General features: G+C 50.4%; 1 protein-coding gene across 3 annotated transcripts; it reads right to left on the bottom strand.

Moving 5' to 3' along the window:
• Positions 1–1,791: 1,791 nt before the first annotated feature.
• Positions 1,792–14,368, bottom strand: SLC2A10 (solute carrier family 2 member 10). 3 transcript variants are annotated; one of them, XM_019637111.1, is made up of 5 exons: positions 14,290–14,368; positions 8,411–9,694; positions 7,727–7,849; positions 5,171–5,306; positions 1,792–4,440 (listed from the first exon to the last, which is right to left on the bottom strand). In XM_019637111.1, exons 1-5 carry the CDS (start codon positions 14,291–14,293, stop codon positions 4,362–4,364), a joined length of 1,626 nt encoding a protein of 541 aa, XP_019492656.1. In that variant the 5' UTR covers positions 14,294–14,368; the 3' UTR covers positions 1,792–4,361. The 3 variants fall into 3 exon arrangements, 2 of the variants coding, with proteins under 2 accessions (XP_019492656.1, XP_019492657.1); XM_019637112.1 differs by lacking the exon at positions 7,727–7,849; XR_002123330.1 differs by lacking the exon at positions 1,792–4,440 and having other exon boundaries at positions 5,235–5,306; positions 6,736–7,849.
• Positions 14,369–15,792: the final 1,424 nt, after the last annotated feature.

Genomic DNA, 15,792 nt, shown 5'->3' with positions numbered 1-15,792 from the left:
TACAATTTAGCGAAAAACAGGAAGGTGGTAAGTGCTGGGCACACACGTGAATGGGCTATGCATAGATTAGGGTGTGAGGAATCTTCCCTGAAATCATTCTGGGGTATTTTGGGAGAAGGAGAAGAATTTCCCAGCACCCACCCTGCAGATCAATGACCAGACCATCATGTCTCTTTTCTGGTTGGTGCTAATGACCTCTGGGCACCTAGTAAGTACCCTAACTTAAAAATGTTTTTGATGCCCCTCCCCTCTGAACTGCCACCTGATCCTTGCCTTCATTACCCTCCTCATTCAGGGCCAGGTGTCCCTGGAGGCTGCTGGGACAGTTACTCAACCATTCTGAGCACCTACTCTGAGCCCAGCCCTTGTGATTGACAGGTATCATTTGGAAGTAGTCAGTAGTATCATCCCCATTGTGCAGATGAGCAATTACCCAAGTCCACCACCTAACTGTGCAGTGCAACATGTTTGCGATAGGAACCATTTCCCCTCCATGTCTCTGTCCTCCACGGTCAGTAACACCCCTCCCACCTATTCAGTTCAAGCTGCCTGCCTCCTCTGTTTGCTTCGTGCTGATTTCCAAAAGCCACGACTCCATAAGGAGATTAAGCTGGAAGCCTAAAAATCCCAGAGGAAAGGAATGTTTCAGAGGGAAAGACATCAAGAACGGAGGCACAGGTCATGATTTAGCCACTGATGTGTTTTGTTGATCTTAAAGGCTATTTTTCAATTAAGAACCAATTGCTACTGTTTAAAAATCAGGAAAATTTGCACCCAAGTCTGAATTTCTGGATTTTCTTGAAAATTCAGGTGGTCCATCCATATGGTCTCACATTCTTACATGGCAGCCAACCAGCTGGAATTGAGCTTTGGCCCTTCTTTTAGAGAGGGCCTGTGGTCACCCCTTTTCACAGACCTCACCACCCCCTACTGTCTTACTATAATAGGCTCACTCTTTTACAGCTCACTCTTTTACAGCCGCTGCCTGATCTATGAGTTATGACCCTGATCAAAAGACAGGGGAATCCACCCTGAGACTAGACAAGCATTCTCCTAGGAATTGAGAAAGGTTTAAAGAACTAAATCAAGTGCCAGCCGAGAGGTTTAGTTGGTTAAGAACGCAAGCTCTGAGCAACAGGGTAATTGGTTCGATCCCCACATGAGCCAGTGAGCTGTGCCTGAGCTGAGCTGCTGCTGAGCTGCCAACAGGATGGCTTAGCTGGTGAGAGCACATGCTCCTAACAACAAGGTTGCTGGTTTGACTCCCGCATGGGATGGTGGGCTATGCCCACCTGCAACTAAGATTGAAAACAGCACCTTGAGCTGAGTGGCCACGAGTTGCCGATGGGAGGCCGGATGGTGACTGGACTTGGAGCTGAGCTAGCTGCACCCTCCACAACTAAGACTGAAGAACAACAACTTGGCTGTTCCCCTCCCCCAATTCCCCAATTGAAAAAAACAAAAACCAAAAAACAAAAACTAAATTTCATTCTTAAAAATTATTTTATTTAATGAGATGAATGGCAGCACACCAAAATATTACACAAATTCCAGGATTATTACATAATTTAATATATTGAACGCACCTATTAAAATTTTACTAAAACATTTGTTGACATCTCTTGGGGTCCCGAGAGAGGGAACTGGATCTGAAGGGAACACAAGGACAGATTTCAGCAGCGATGTGCTAATTAGCGTCTAACAACATGCTCTCAAGGAAAAAACTGTGCGTGTGTGTGTGTGTAAATGTTACTGGGATGAGGTGTGTATTTGCAGCACAAAATCTACACCTTTACAAATAATAATGAACACTTTATTGAAGACACACTTTGTTATAAATTCCATCAGCCAATTCATTCTTACAGAATGTTTTTTTTTTATTTTTTTGCCTAAGTCTTGTACACAAAACCAACAATTATCGCAATTGAGCCATGACAGGACAAAATAAGACTATGAATAAATATTCGATAACAATACGACTCAGCAAGAAGTCGCTCACAAGGGTAGTTCTGACGATGTGAGTGCTGGCTGAAATTTCTGTTTACGTTAATGAGTCAAAAGAAAGTAAAACAGTGAATATGGATATCAGACCCCCTTCATCAATGACATAAGCAGCTTGCTTGCTGAACTTGATAACAGTGTTCAAATCCTGGAACAACCGTCCCTCCATTTTTTTGCACCACTTACAATGTATCAGCTGTAGACATGACAGACATACTTTTAAGTTTAATTTGCATTATTAACATTTTATCCATCTCATTCTTTAGACTGGAAAATCAACAAAACAATAAATCAAGCCCTGATGTGTAATGTCCCCCAATCTCTGTGGTGCAAACACACTCCCCAAGGCCAGTGTCGAGCGACTAACATGATGACATCCTGAACGTGCAATGGGGAAGAAACATTCACCTCTTCCCTATGTCCCGCCAAAGATACAACAGATGTAAATCACCTCAAGAGCACAGACAATTGTAAAATATGGTCAAATAAGGAAGTGATGAGTTTTTAGTATTTGCTACCTTTGTTTTCAATATAATTTATTTAATTATAAGTTTAAGTAACGTAATTTCTTTTGGAGTCTGTGTTTAACAGCCAGCTTGCAAAAATCCTGAATATTTAACAATAAGCTCTCACAAGCCAGGACAAGTCAGCTCCAGCATACCCCTGGATATAAGGGACATTCCCCTACTTTCAGTGGTTCAACTTATGATGTTTTGACTTTAGGATGGTGTGAAAGCAATATGCATTCGGTCAGTAGAAACGTACTTTGAATTCTGATCTTTTCCTGGGCTAGTGATATACAGTATGATACTCTCGTGATGCTTAGCCCCAGCTCCCAGTCAGCCACTCGATCGTGAGGGTAGAAATGATATTGTCCAGTGTATTCGCATTTTTGGACAATTGTGTCCAACTGTAGGCTAAATACTGGAAGTGTTCTGAGCATGTTTCAGGGAGGCTAGGCTAAGTTGTGATGTTCGCTTGGTGAGATGTATTATATTCATTTTTTACTTTACGATGGGTTTATTGGGACATAACTCCATCATAAGTCCAGGAGCGTCTGTATCTCCAAATGCAAGGAGAGGAGAAGTTGAGGGACCGGAGTTCTGGGGGGCTGTGTCAACTCAGGTGCACAGGCACGGGTGACACAGCCTTGTCTGCTGCCAGCACCCTGGACCCATTCTAGCCCTTCATTCTCAGCATCCAGGAACTCCTTCTTGTAGTCCCTTCCTTTAGTGACCTCTGGCCTGAGCTACCTGCTTAGCGTCCCTCTGTCTCAGCTGTTGGGGGATGACCCTTTACAATGTCCCAAAGGTAGGGGACTGGGTACTGAGGGTGAACAGAACCTCCCGATGCCCCGACTAGCTGAGCGGGACCAGCTGCAGACCCTCCTAAAAGGAGACAGGGTTAAATACACCCCTGGGGGCATAATCACCCCCATTCTGCAGATGCGGAAACTGAGGCTGAGGGAGGTGTTACTTACCCAAGGTCAACTCCTGCCAAGAGGCAAAGGCAGCACCAACAGCCAGGTCTGTCGGCCTCCAAACCCAGCGCCTGGAGCTCGTTACATGCACCGGACGGCTCTTGGGTTGTAGTGCACACAGTTCTGGACTTCGAGTCACCTCTCCCCTAATAAAACTTACATCTCTCTAAGAGATGACTAATGACATGAGAGCAGGGCCCATGGTGAACACCTGTTAGATACCAGCATTGAGAATTCCAGCTCATTGGCATCAGAAGAGATCTTAGAAACAGCCTGGCCCAGGTCCCCCATTGCACATATGGGGAAAACGGAGGCCCGCGGTAACCCAGCAATGACCCCAGCAGAATCAGGACTAGAACTCAAGCCTCCCGTAAAGCAGGCTGAGTCGCTGGTGAATGGTAAATATTCTGGGGAAGAGAATGAGACCTAAGAGCCAAAAAGCTGGCTTCCCATTTGTCGAACAGTCCCAGCCAGATGGGAAAAGAGAGCAGAGAAGATGGTGTCTTCAGCTGGATTTATGGGTGACAGCAGGAGAGACTTCCTGCCAGGACTGGGACCCCACAGTTTCTTTGAGAAAGTCCAGGGAGCAGTGGAAACTCCATATGAGGTTCGCATAAGAACTGCAGAGATGTATGAGTCAATGGGGAAACTGAGGCAAGAAGGCAGACCCTCAGGAACCCTCCAAGCCTGAGACTCAAAATGAAAACTTTTGGGTTCTCGGACTTTCATCCCTTTCACCTCAGCACAAAAGACCTCTTCTGGGGTAGAGGCGAGTCTCAAAGGACCACCTGGAACTTGTGCTTCAGGGCCCAGGCAAGCAGGATGCTAGAGGCTATCTGCTAAAGCCATGGTTCCAGAATCTTCCAGGCAGATGGACTCCTCAGGAGGCTGCAGAGACCTTGATGCGGCTGTACTGGACGCCAGAAGTGCTCTGCCTATGGCCAAAGCCCAGGGCGAACCTGTCAAGCAGAGTGAATAGAATAAGAGGGGAGCAGGGCCTGGGGGCTTTCCCTGGGAAGAAAGGGAGTGGCGCAGCGCCTGGGACCCCCAGCCCACCCTGACCTTTCCTGCTGCCTGCCTTAATGTGCATGTCCATTTTCTACATTACCCAGCTGCGCATCTTGGTCTCCCTGTGTCTGTCCTCATCTTCACGTGACCCTGGGGACCCCGACACTCCCCTTGGCTGCAACCACATCCACTCCAGTGGGGGAAGCTCCCTGAGGACAAGGGTCTTTTCCATCTTATTCTCAGCCATATGTCCTATGGCCCAGAACACTGCCTGGCACATAGTAGGGACTTAAATACCCACTGCATGAGTCAGCCCACAGTTCTTTGTGTGCAATTTTAAAAGGCCACAGTTATAATGTTTTGTTTCTCTGAGCTTCCATGACTCTCAGATTCTCTGGTTTTAGGATTCTACTATTCTGACCTCTCGTGAGTCCATAATTATGTGATTTAAAATGTCCTGTGAGCTGGGCTTATAGTCAAATGAAACTCTGCTGTAGGAAGACACAAAACAACTCAAAGAAAACAGCTCCTGTATGAAGACAGGCTAAAACGCAGTGTCCAGGCAGGGAGAGCGATAGGAAGAGAAGAAAAACACTCTTTCGCAAAGGGGAGGGTTAAGTTCCTGCCGCAAAGTGCTCTGGGTTGGATGGGACAATTCCCGGCACGCCCCGTCCCCCTTACCGTCTCCTCTGGAATTGCTGGTCTATTTCTGCCAACGACTGGCCCTTGGTTTCAGGGACAAATAAATAGATGAAGCCCAGGCCGAGGACAGCAGTCAGCCCGTATAGCAGGAAGGTCCAGGACAAGCCGATGGTGCCTGGGGACAGGAGGGCGGGAGTGTGGGCCGGGGCGCAGCCAACTAGCTGGTTCCAGGTTGAGCATCGAAAGTCAGTTCACCCAAAGCAGAGTCTCAGATAGTGAATTTGCAGAACAACCAACAACTGTCAGGTAAGTAAGTACCTTAAAGCAGGACTAGGACTTGTTGTCCCAGAGGCAGGCAAAGGGCCAAGGTTCAGACCCACATGCTGACAAGGGCATCTTGTCTTTATGGAAAAGCCCACTTACCCACACCTAAAACATTAACCAGTGTTGTGCGCTCAGAATCTGAAAACATGAACAGAAGGGAAATAACGTTCACCTTGGCAGTAAAACAACTGCAGGATGCAGCCTTGGCAAAGCCCAGCTCCGGGAAAAAGAAAAAAAAAAAAGATAAAAAAATCCTCAGGTGTTCCATGAACTGTTTTTTCAGTAAATAAAGCATTCAGGGAACTGAGGTTCAGCCAATTTGGGATTAGTTTGGGAGAGAAGACAAAATCCTCAGCACCCCAACCCCCGCCTCTTAATGGAGACTCAGGTGGGGGTCAGGGTCTCAAGGCCAGCCACCAGGACCACCAGGGATGACCCTGACTCCTCTGAAGTCAGCCCGAGAGAAAGAAAGAAGGCTGTGAAGGAAGAGACCGGAGGAAAAGCGCAAATGATGTTTCAGATGCCACTCTCCACTCTAAACAGCCTTAGCCACACCTCCTCCGAGGAGTCTTCCTTGATCAGCCTGACCTCACTTCATCCTTATAGCAGCAGAGAGAGAGCTGGGCTGGGAGTCAGAAGGGCTGGGTTCTGATCTGCTACCTGACTGGACTTGGGAAGGATGTATTTCCCCATCTATGAAACGAGGATGATAAGGATAGGATACAATTCTAATAAATAATTCTAATAAACCCCTTCTATCGTTCCTGCTACTCTCTCACTGGCTCGTTCATTCCACATAAAGAGAATGCTTGAAGACCGAGGCAGCAGGGAGAAGCCCGGAGTCCCTAAGACTGGGGGTGGGAGACAGGTACGGTGGGCAGATTATTCTACCAGGGTTTCCGCCCAGGGGTGGCTGTACCTTTGAGGGAGAAACGCCTGGCTGCAGGAAGTAGGAAAAGAACTGAACCCTAAGAACCGTGCCTTGGGGCCCACAATGAAGAAGCCCTGCCCACTGTGGCCCAAATGACCAAGGGCTACCAGTGACCTTGGGTCATGAGCATCTGAGCATCTCAGAAACCCTTCCCCAGTGTTCTGGGCCCATATGATTCCCACCCCATCCCAGCCCTGCTCAGACTGGGTTTGAACGCTAGGTAGAAGAGATGATAGCACCTAAACTAGATCAGAAAAAAACTTCCTGCTGGCAGGTGGGCATGAGCTGGCTTAGAACAAAAAGAAAAAGCTGCAGCTTCCATGCCCACTGGTCTCTGACAAGCTCTCACCAGTGCTGGTGTGGACTAGCACCTGTTGTGCAGCCTGGAGAATTTTACAGCATGTCTGGGGGTCCTGGATGTGGTCAGACACTTCCATGGACCTTCTGCACAAAGTTGTATGTGAAGAATAGTTCTGCTGCAAATAGAAAATATTTTAAAACTCTCCTGCTTTACTCCTGGCTACAGAGAAGAGACTAGATTTGGGGGTGCGAGGCAGAGGCCCACACTCAGGTCTCTATCTGGAGTTTGTTCCCCTCCCCCCACCATACCAATCAGAGATGACTCCTGGATGAGGAAAAGTGAATACTTCAGTTCTCCTTCAGCCTCTACCCCCAAATCATCAATCAAGCCAGCCCATTCACTGAGGCCCTGGAATGAGGTAGACGCCTCACAGATCATATCTTCTCTTGTTTTTGTCTCTCAGCCTCTCCTCTGTCTTTTTCTCCTAGCAGCACCCCAATTTTCCTTTGGAGGATGACTCCCCTCCAACTTGCGGTGGTGGTTGAGTAAGGCTGTCTCCACCCTCGGGCTCCAGGGTGGGGTATCTGCCCGGTGAGGGAGGGATGAAGACAGTCCTTCAGCCACAGTGATTGGTTCAGGGATGGGCATGTGATCTTGCTGAGCCAATCAGAAGCAGTCCCAGGATTTGAGCAAGAGCCACGGGGAAAGCAAGTTCTCCTTCCACGGGGGAGTGTCAGGCTGAAGAGCCGTCTTCAGCATGAGGCGTCTGCCTGAGAAGGAAGCCCACGGCGTGGGAGGCAGAGTGGAGAGAGACGAAAGAGGGCCGACCATTTTGTTGAAGGCTCTGGATCAGCCTTGCTTGAATCCAACCACCCGCCTTGTTTCAGTGATTTAAGACAAAGTAGTCCCTTTTGTTCATCAGTTGGTTTGCATTGGGTTTTCTGTCACTTATAACCCGACAGATAAGGAAGCCCTGGCCCTTGTCAGGAGGAAATTGTTCCTAAGGAACTGGACCAAAATATTAGGGCAGAGGACTCACCGATGAGGTCAAGGAAGGAGAGGCTGATGAAGAGGTTGGCGGCCCAGTTGAAGCTGTTGCAGAAGGCAAAGGCCCTCCCTCGGATCTCCACGGGGTAGATCTCGCTGAGGACAAGCCAGGTCACTAGGACAGGAGAGCAGGGAGGGCTCCTAGGCTGCAGCCGGGACCCGGGGCCGGACACCCACAGGCCAGCAAGCAGCCTCCCATCGGCGTCATTCAACCAATGTCGGTCGGGCTCCTGACACCAAACCTCCCCAGCTGCTTCCGCCACGTGGCTGGAAGAGGCCCTTTAGAGTGATCAACAGTCTCAGTTTCCCCAGGATGAGGGGTTTCTGGGACGTGGGACTTTCAGTCCTGGGCAAACCAGGATAGTTGGTCACCCTATTCCTTAAATTCAAGTAAAGCCTTTGAGTGAATTATCCATGAGCAAATGTGGGTTCTATGAGGCCCGAAGCTTGAAAGATTTGGGGGCCTTTTTAAAAAGAAAATAATTACTAACATAAAATTAGGTCCCTGCCCTGGAAAGGAATGCCTGCAAATAAGGAGGAGCCCTGAAGTTTAAGTTTCACTGGTTTCATGGTCAAGCGACTTCTAGTGTCCCTCCGAGACCCTGCCGGACACAGTTCACCAGCTTCCCGCTAGGAGGGGTAGAAGGCTCAGTTACCGCAAGAAACTCTCACCTACCTGGTCCAAATCCAAAGGAGAAGGCACTCACAAAGAGCATCATACAGACCAGTGCTGTCCAGTGCAGCAGGGCACGCTCTGGGGCAGGAGAAGGGGGTGCAGAGGAGGCTGTGCCTAGGGCTGGCAGGGGAGGGGCTGTGGGCTCCCCAGCTCCAGGACTAGGCTTTGTTTTCTTAGAGGTTGACAAGACTGGCTCCCCTTGGCTCTTGCTGGTTGTTGGCAGAGGAGGTGGAGATACGCTGATGGGCAGGCCAGAGTCTCCAGGGAGGCCTGACAGCTTGGTGGCATTGGGCGTGGCCAGGCAACTTGGGCCTGAGTCCATGGGCACAGCAAAGCTGACGAGGCCTATGCCGCTGACCGACAGGGCCATGAGGGCACAGCCAGCTAGTAACAGGGCTCTGCGGCCGGCTCGGTCCACCAGCCCCATGGCAATCAGTGTAGCCACCACCTTCACTGCGCCAAGCCCCACAGAGGCCAGCATCGCTGAGGCTCCCCCCTGGAAGCCGACCGAGTGGAAGATGGTGGACGCATAGCACAGCACATTGGGCTGCCCTGTTAGCTGCTGGAAAAGCACCAGCCCCAGCCCCACAGTGGTCCGGCCTCGCATGTTATCCCGTGCCCTGAAGAGGTCCAGAAAGGAGTACCTTGGCCTTCCCAGGCCCAACTTGGTGGCCTCACCTCCCTGGAGGGGGATGAGGTCCTTGGGGGCTGCCGTCTCATCGGCACCAGCAGGAAGGAAGAGGAGGCTGAGGGACTGGAGGACAGCAGGTGCAGCGGCCCAGCCAAACATATGCCTCCACCCCCGGGGGGCACTGGCCAGCGCGTAGTTCAGTGCATAGGAGAGCAGGATGCCCACGGTGATGCCTGCCTCATAGAGAGACACCAGCACTCCCCGCTGCCGTGGCCCCACCAGCTCTGACACGTAGATACAGCAGGCCATGGATGAGAGGGAGATGGCGAAGCCAGCCGCTGAGCGGCCCAGGACCAGCCAGGCCAGGGAACCAGCCAGGCCCAGGCTCAGGCTGCCTGCCAACAGCACCAAGTTGCTCCCGAGGATGGCTTGTTTCCTGCCGTAGCGGTCAATGAGGAAGCCCCCTGCCAGGGAGGCGAGGAGCGCCCCCAGGAGCAAGCTGCCCACCAGGAACTCTTGCTCCAAGCAGCTTAGCTCAAAGTCAAGTTGCAATGGCAGCAGGGCACCTGAAATGACTGCCAGTTCATAACCAAAGGTCAAGCCACCCAGCAAAGACACAGAGGCACACAGGGGCAGGCGGGGTGGGGGATGGCCTGGAAAACAAAAGCGAGAGTAGTCAAGTTCAGAATGGTTCCTTGCCAGAGCACCTGTCCATCCAGCCTCGTCTCCATCTGTCAGCCCCTCCCTCTATCCATCCAGCTCCTCCATCCATCCACCGATTCATTTGTTCATGCATCCACCCACTTCATTCACTCACCCACCCATCCATCTGCCCTTCCACCTACCCATTCATCCATCCATCCATCCATCCATCCCTCCAATCATTCAAAAACTTATTTATCTGGCATCTACAACACACCAGGCAGTATTTTTAGGGCTGGCAATTCAGTGATGTTATCAAGGACCTGACATTCTAGTAGAAAAAGGCAGATGATAAACAAATAAATATAAAACTTCAGGTGGTGATGGGTATCATTTAAAAAAAAAAGCAGGGAAAGGGGATTGAAAGTGACAGAGGAGTTCTGTTTTAAACAGGGTAGTCAGTTAAGGCCTGTCTGAAGAGGGGAACTTTGAGCAGAGATCAGAAGGAAGTGAGGGTCAAAGCCATGTAAAATCTGGGAGAAGAACATTCTAGACAGGAGAAACAGCAAGAACAAAGGCCCTGAAGCAAGTACGTTTGAACAATAACTATTAATATGAATAGCTAGTGCTTATATGGCACTTACCAAGTGCCAGGTCCTGTTTTAAGACCTTTCCATGTATTTACTCATTTAATTCCTACAACAATCCTATACCATATTATTATTAGCATCATCCTCCAAGGCTCAGACCAGTTAAGAATCATGGTCACACAGCAAGTAAGTAAGTGGGAGAGCTGATGTCGCTAGGGAGTGCAGGCTTTTAATCACTGTGCTATTCAGCAAGGAGGCCAGAGAGGCTGGATCGCAGGAGTGACAGTGAGAAGAGAGGGTGACGGAGGAGCAGGAGGCAGGGCCAGACCATGTGGAGCTTTGTAGGTCATGAGGACAAGGATGAATTTCATTGTCAGTGGGTGGAAGCCTTGGAAGGCTTGACCTGGGGAGAGAGGTGATCTACTGTAGTCACCAGCCCATGTGGATATTGAGCATTTAAAACGTGGTGAATGGGATTGAGGAACTTAGTTTTAAATTTTATTTAATTTTAGTTAATTTGAATGTAAAACTAGCCACATGTGGCTAGCAGCCACCATATCAGCAGTGCCATTATACAGGTTACTCTTAATTTTTAATTTACACACTTAAACTTCAATATTTCTGGAAGCATCTAGAGTAATCCAGCAGTGTCTATCTCACCCCAAGCTAAGCATGACATTGACATCCCAGGCCCTTTAGCTGTCCCCAGCCAAACCACCAGGACCTGACAACAACATTCAGAATGCTATAATCAGATTTATTCAGCGTTTTCTCTGGACCAGGCACTGCTTTGAATGCTTTAAGTGCCAAGAACGCATTTAATTCTCACCACAGCTTCATAAGGTGGGTGTTTGTATTATTTATGAATGAACACACTGATAATCAGAGAGGTGAAGTGACTTGCCTAAGGTCTAAAGTAGTCAGTAGCTGTGCCTAGATTCACAGCCAGGTGGTCTGGCTCCACAGTCCATACGCTTGACCACTCCATTAGAAAACCTTGGCATGATATGATTTCTCTCTGTTCTCTCTTATTTCTGCCTCTCCCCATCTCTGTTAGGCAATTTTTGTGCAGGGAGAAAAGTTTCGTGGGTGGAGAAATGACACTCCCCTGTTCTGCTCACCCTTCTTCCCACCATCCTCACCCCCCCAGAGAAACAACCCCCCTACTATTGCCTGGCTGGCCTTGCCCGAACTGTTCACGGCCATCAATAAACACCCTGGGGTCCTGCCCCATCTTCACCTCCCTCTGCTCCACTTCCCTCAGTTCTTGGACTTTACTGCCAGAAAGGAAGGTTCTTTCAGGCCATGTGAGGCAATCAAGTGAAATGGTTGTTTACCTACCTGGAGCAGCTGGAGGCCATCTTTCCCAAGAGGGATTCCTGATGGCACTGCCTGAGTTGCTAGGCCCATCTGTGCTGGAAGCCATGAACTTTTCAGCGGCCAATAAATTCCAACCCCCGCCCCCCATTTTTTTTAAGCTAGTTTGAGGGAGGCCCCTCACTAATTCCTCAACTTTCCAAGCCACATTTTCCACTTCCAGCCAACTCTGCATTCTCCCCTCCATTGGCTCACACCCTGTCATGAGTTTGCTTATGTGTCCTCCTTATTAAACTGGACAGGACAGGACAGGATGGAGACTTACTGTCTCTGTGTCTCCTGAGACCTAGGTTTGCCCCAAGAGGGGCTCAATGAAGTTTCCGCAGAGCAAACCAATGACTGAGTCTGGGACCAGGATGGTATCACCATGGGCATTCCAAGGGCTGTGGCAGGGGCATTCGAACCTAATGCTACACAGCAGCCAGAGGCACCCTGTGAAAGCCTCCGTCAGACCATGTCGTTTTGCCCAGAGCCCTCCAAGGCTTCCTCTTCCCTCTGAAAAGCCCCAAGTCCTTACCGTGACCTTGAAGGCCCTGCAGGCTCTCCTCCCACTCAGCTCCTCGCTCTTCTGCCTCACTCCAAGCACGTGTCAACTCAAGGCTTCTCACCAGGACTTGGGGCTTTTCAGAGGGAAGAGGAAGCCTTGGAGGGCTCTGGGCAAAACGACATGGTCTGACGGAGGCTTTCATAGGGTGCCTCTGGCTGCTGTGTAGCAGTAGGTTCGAATGCCCCTGCCACAGCCCTTGGAATGCCCATGGTGATACCATCCTGGTGGCTGTCGCCTCTGCTGGGGAAGCCTTCCCCTCCATTCCAAGGGGTCCTTCCCTCCCTCCCTTAGGTCTTCACTCAAGCATCACCTTCTCTTGCTCTCTACTTAAAATTGCAACCTCCCCATAGCATCCAGCCCTTTCCTGCTTGTTTTTCTCCATGGTACTTATCATCATCTGAAATACCCATATATTTGACATATTTATTGGCCTCCCCTCCAGAATGTCAGCCCCAAAGGAACAGGAATTGTTTGTTTGTTCAGCTGACTCCCCGATGCTGAGGATAGCTCCTGGCATCTAGTAGGCACTCAATAAATACGTGTTGAATAAATGGATGATCAAATGAATTAATTAATGAATGAACTCTGAGGATGTAGAGAATCCAGGCAGAAAGGATCTTGGCTCTTGAGCACGTGGCAAGGTCCAGGGCCTAGAAGTTGCCATGAACAGGAATAGAGCAAATCCTGGCCTCCAAATTAGGACTCTGGAGCCAGAGCTGGAGTTGGTCACCAGTTGTGCCATTACACTGTGCCTGAGAAGCTAGGGGTACAGTGATTAGATGCAGACTAGAGCCAGGGTACTGGGATTCTATCCTAGCTTCTCACACAGCTGTGTGACTTTGGGCAGCTCACTTAACCATTCTGAGCCTCCCCGTCTATAAATGGGTGTGATAGTAATACCCACCTCATATGCCTACCTAGCTTATAGCCACTGTTAGTTATTATGATTCTCCACAGAACAACCCAGTGAGTTTTTAAAGCACAGTTCAGGTCATGCCCCACCCCAGCTTCCCATGTCATTTGAAATCAAATCCAAACTTCTCACTTTGGACCACAAAGTGTTACAGAATCTAGCCCCTGACTACCTCTCTGACCTCCCTTCCATTGCTCTCCCCTTGCCCACCGTGCTCACCCATCCTGGCCTGGACCACACCAGCTCACTCCTGCCTCAGGGCCTTTGCACTTGCTGTTCTTGCCTCACTGGAAGCTCTTCTCCCAGATGTCAGCAAGCCCACTTCTTTTGGGTGATATCTGCACCCGATGCCTCCTATTCTGGGAAGCCCCGCCCCGCCACCCCTGCCTACTTACCTAAAGAACCTGCCTCCCTCATCACTGTCACACCACCTCCTTTTATGTGCTCCACAGCACCTTATCTCTCTTTGAGATTATTTAACTAATTTACTTGTGTATCCAACTTCTCACCTAGGCTGTCAGCTCTATGAGAGAGAAGAGCATGGACTGTTGTTCATCACTGAGTCCCCAGCCTTTAAAACAATGTCTTCCACACAGTAGGTGAATGAATGACAGAGTGACCCTTTGAGGCTTCTGAATCCAGAAAGAAACACAGAAACTTTGGTCCCTCTGTAGCAACAAAAACATTCCCTCCCCCCCCCACCCCCCACCCCCTACAGTTCTGCATTCTAATCTTCTCTGTCTCCCCTCTGCCAAATCATCTCTAGAGCACAGGTTTTGTATGTTTTGTTCACAGAGGCATCCTCCGGCCAGCAGAGCAGAGGGGTTCGGTGAACTCAATGTATTTGCGCCTTGTGGAACCTCTCTTTCTTCATCTGCAGAATAGGGGCCATTTCACTTGCCTGGGGCTTGTCTTAAGGCTTAAAGCCGTCAAGAGAGGGCCTGGCCCCGAGTGAGCGCGCAGTATCAAGTAAGGAGCACTCTCGAGTCACAATTTTCTGGGCAGAAAGGAGCATGGAAGGAAGTGCGCCTAAGTCCCTTCCCAGCCCAGGCCTGGCTTTCCTGGCTCGCCACCCGGGTAGGCGGTGTCTGGTCCTAGTGTGAAGCAGGGGGCGGAAGGCGCATGCATTGATGGGATCTCGGGGGGCTCCCCAGCGGACAGCGCCCGATGACAACTTACCCATGGCGAGCAGGACAGCGGGAGCTGGAGGCCTGGGCGCGCATCCCCTGGCCCAGTCGCCGCCTCGGCCCCAGGACAAACTTTCTAGCCCGCCTCTCCCCTCTGTCCCTCCCTCCCCGTCAGCCCGCCCCGCAGCGCTGCTGCCACGTCCCTGGAGGCGGGACAGAGGGGCACCAGGACCGCCCCTGCCTGCCCCCCACCCCACACTGACTCCCCTCCCCAGGGTCCTGCCGATAGTCATCCCCTTTGTTCGGGAGGGCCCCATGCTGTCCTCCCCCCCCCGGAAGGAGACTCCCCAATCACTGCAGTACACACACACACACACACACACACCCCTCCACTGACTGGGACACACACATACCCACTTCAGCGGCTCAGACACTCTCCACCGGCTCACCCTCCATTCACTGGACACTTAGGTATGGACACCTCCCGCGTGTGGGTGCCAGGCATTTTGGATGGGCTGGAGGAACAAGGGAAACAGATTTGCTTATTCTTGTGCTGTTTGCTTTCCAGTGAGGGAAGGAGAAAGTTAAATAGCCAGAGAAATACCGGCTAGTGATGAAGGCGAGGCTGCTGGGGCAGGCAGGCACAGGTGACTGCTTTAGCTCTGCGGGCTGGAAAGGCTGCTCTGAGGAGGGGAAACAGGAGTTGAGGCCTCAGGCTCCAGGCAGAAGGAAAAGCAAAGGCAACAGCCCTGTGATGGAAGAAGCCTGAGAAGTAGAAAGAACAACAGAAATGAAACCAGTGCCAAGCCCAGGGCGTAACAGTGAGAGTGGAGGGAGATGGGGCCCAAAGGAGCTGTTGGCAAGCGCCAGATCACTGAAGACCTTGAGAGGCCAGCGTCAGGAATGCAGATTTGAGTCCATCTGACGTAAGAAATAATTGGGTTCTAGCAGGTTATACGGAGCAAGGGTGGAAATAGAGAGCCTTTTGCAGGGGAGAGATGGAATTGATTTGGACTCAGGTGGTAGTTGGGGGTTGGAGGAGAGTAGGCAGATTGGAGTAGACTCCATAAGGATTTACAGATTGAAAGGGGAGCAGCTGGGGGTGGGGAAAGGAACTCTATTGCTCCCATCGGGCTGTGTGACATTTAAGGGGCTCATTAGGCACCCATGTAGAAACAGGTGGGCCAGTTGATGGGAGAGTTGTGAGTTCTGGAAAGGAGACAGGCTGGGGATACCCCCCCTGATTCTCACTCTCAAGCAAAAACACATATACAAGCTCAGCATGCACGTGGCCGCAGGCTTATCTCACTGTGTGCCCTTACACAGACACATTAGCTCGCATGCATCTCATCCCCTCGTCCAGCCGAAATCGTGTGTCACAGACACAACCAGGCGTATCGGCAAAGAAGACAGCATCGGCAAGACCTTCTGAGCCAGGGGACCCTTGTACCGCTCTGAAAATAATAACGGCTGAGGCAGTTTGAAAACATGGCTCCAAAACTCTTTGTTCCCTCCCTTGAAATCTAAGTGAGCTTGTGACTGCTTCAACCAGTAG

Source organism: Hipposideros armiger, unplaced genomic scaffold (assembly GCF_001890085.2).
Source record: "Hipposideros armiger isolate ML-2016 unplaced genomic scaffold, ASM189008v1 scaffold_31, whole genome shotgun sequence".
Lineage (NCBI taxonomy): Eukaryota > Metazoa > Chordata > Mammalia > Chiroptera > Hipposideridae > Hipposideros > Hipposideros armiger.
The sequence above is the reverse complement of the archived record's forward strand: the minus strand, read 5'-3'. Positions and strand labels throughout refer to the sequence as shown.

Bases quoted from the DNA above. Each gene is read 5' to 3' on its own strand.
- SLC2A10 (XM_019637111.1), bottom strand. The intron at 7,850-8,410 runs GTAGGTGAGAGT...CTCCTGTCCTAG, and splicing joins CTCCTTTGGATTTGGACCAG to TGACCTGGCTTGTCCTCAGC. The intron at 5,307-7,726 runs GTGAGTCCTCTG...TCCTGTCCCCAG, and splicing joins CTCCTTCCTTGACCTCATCG to GCACCATCGGCTTGTCCTGG.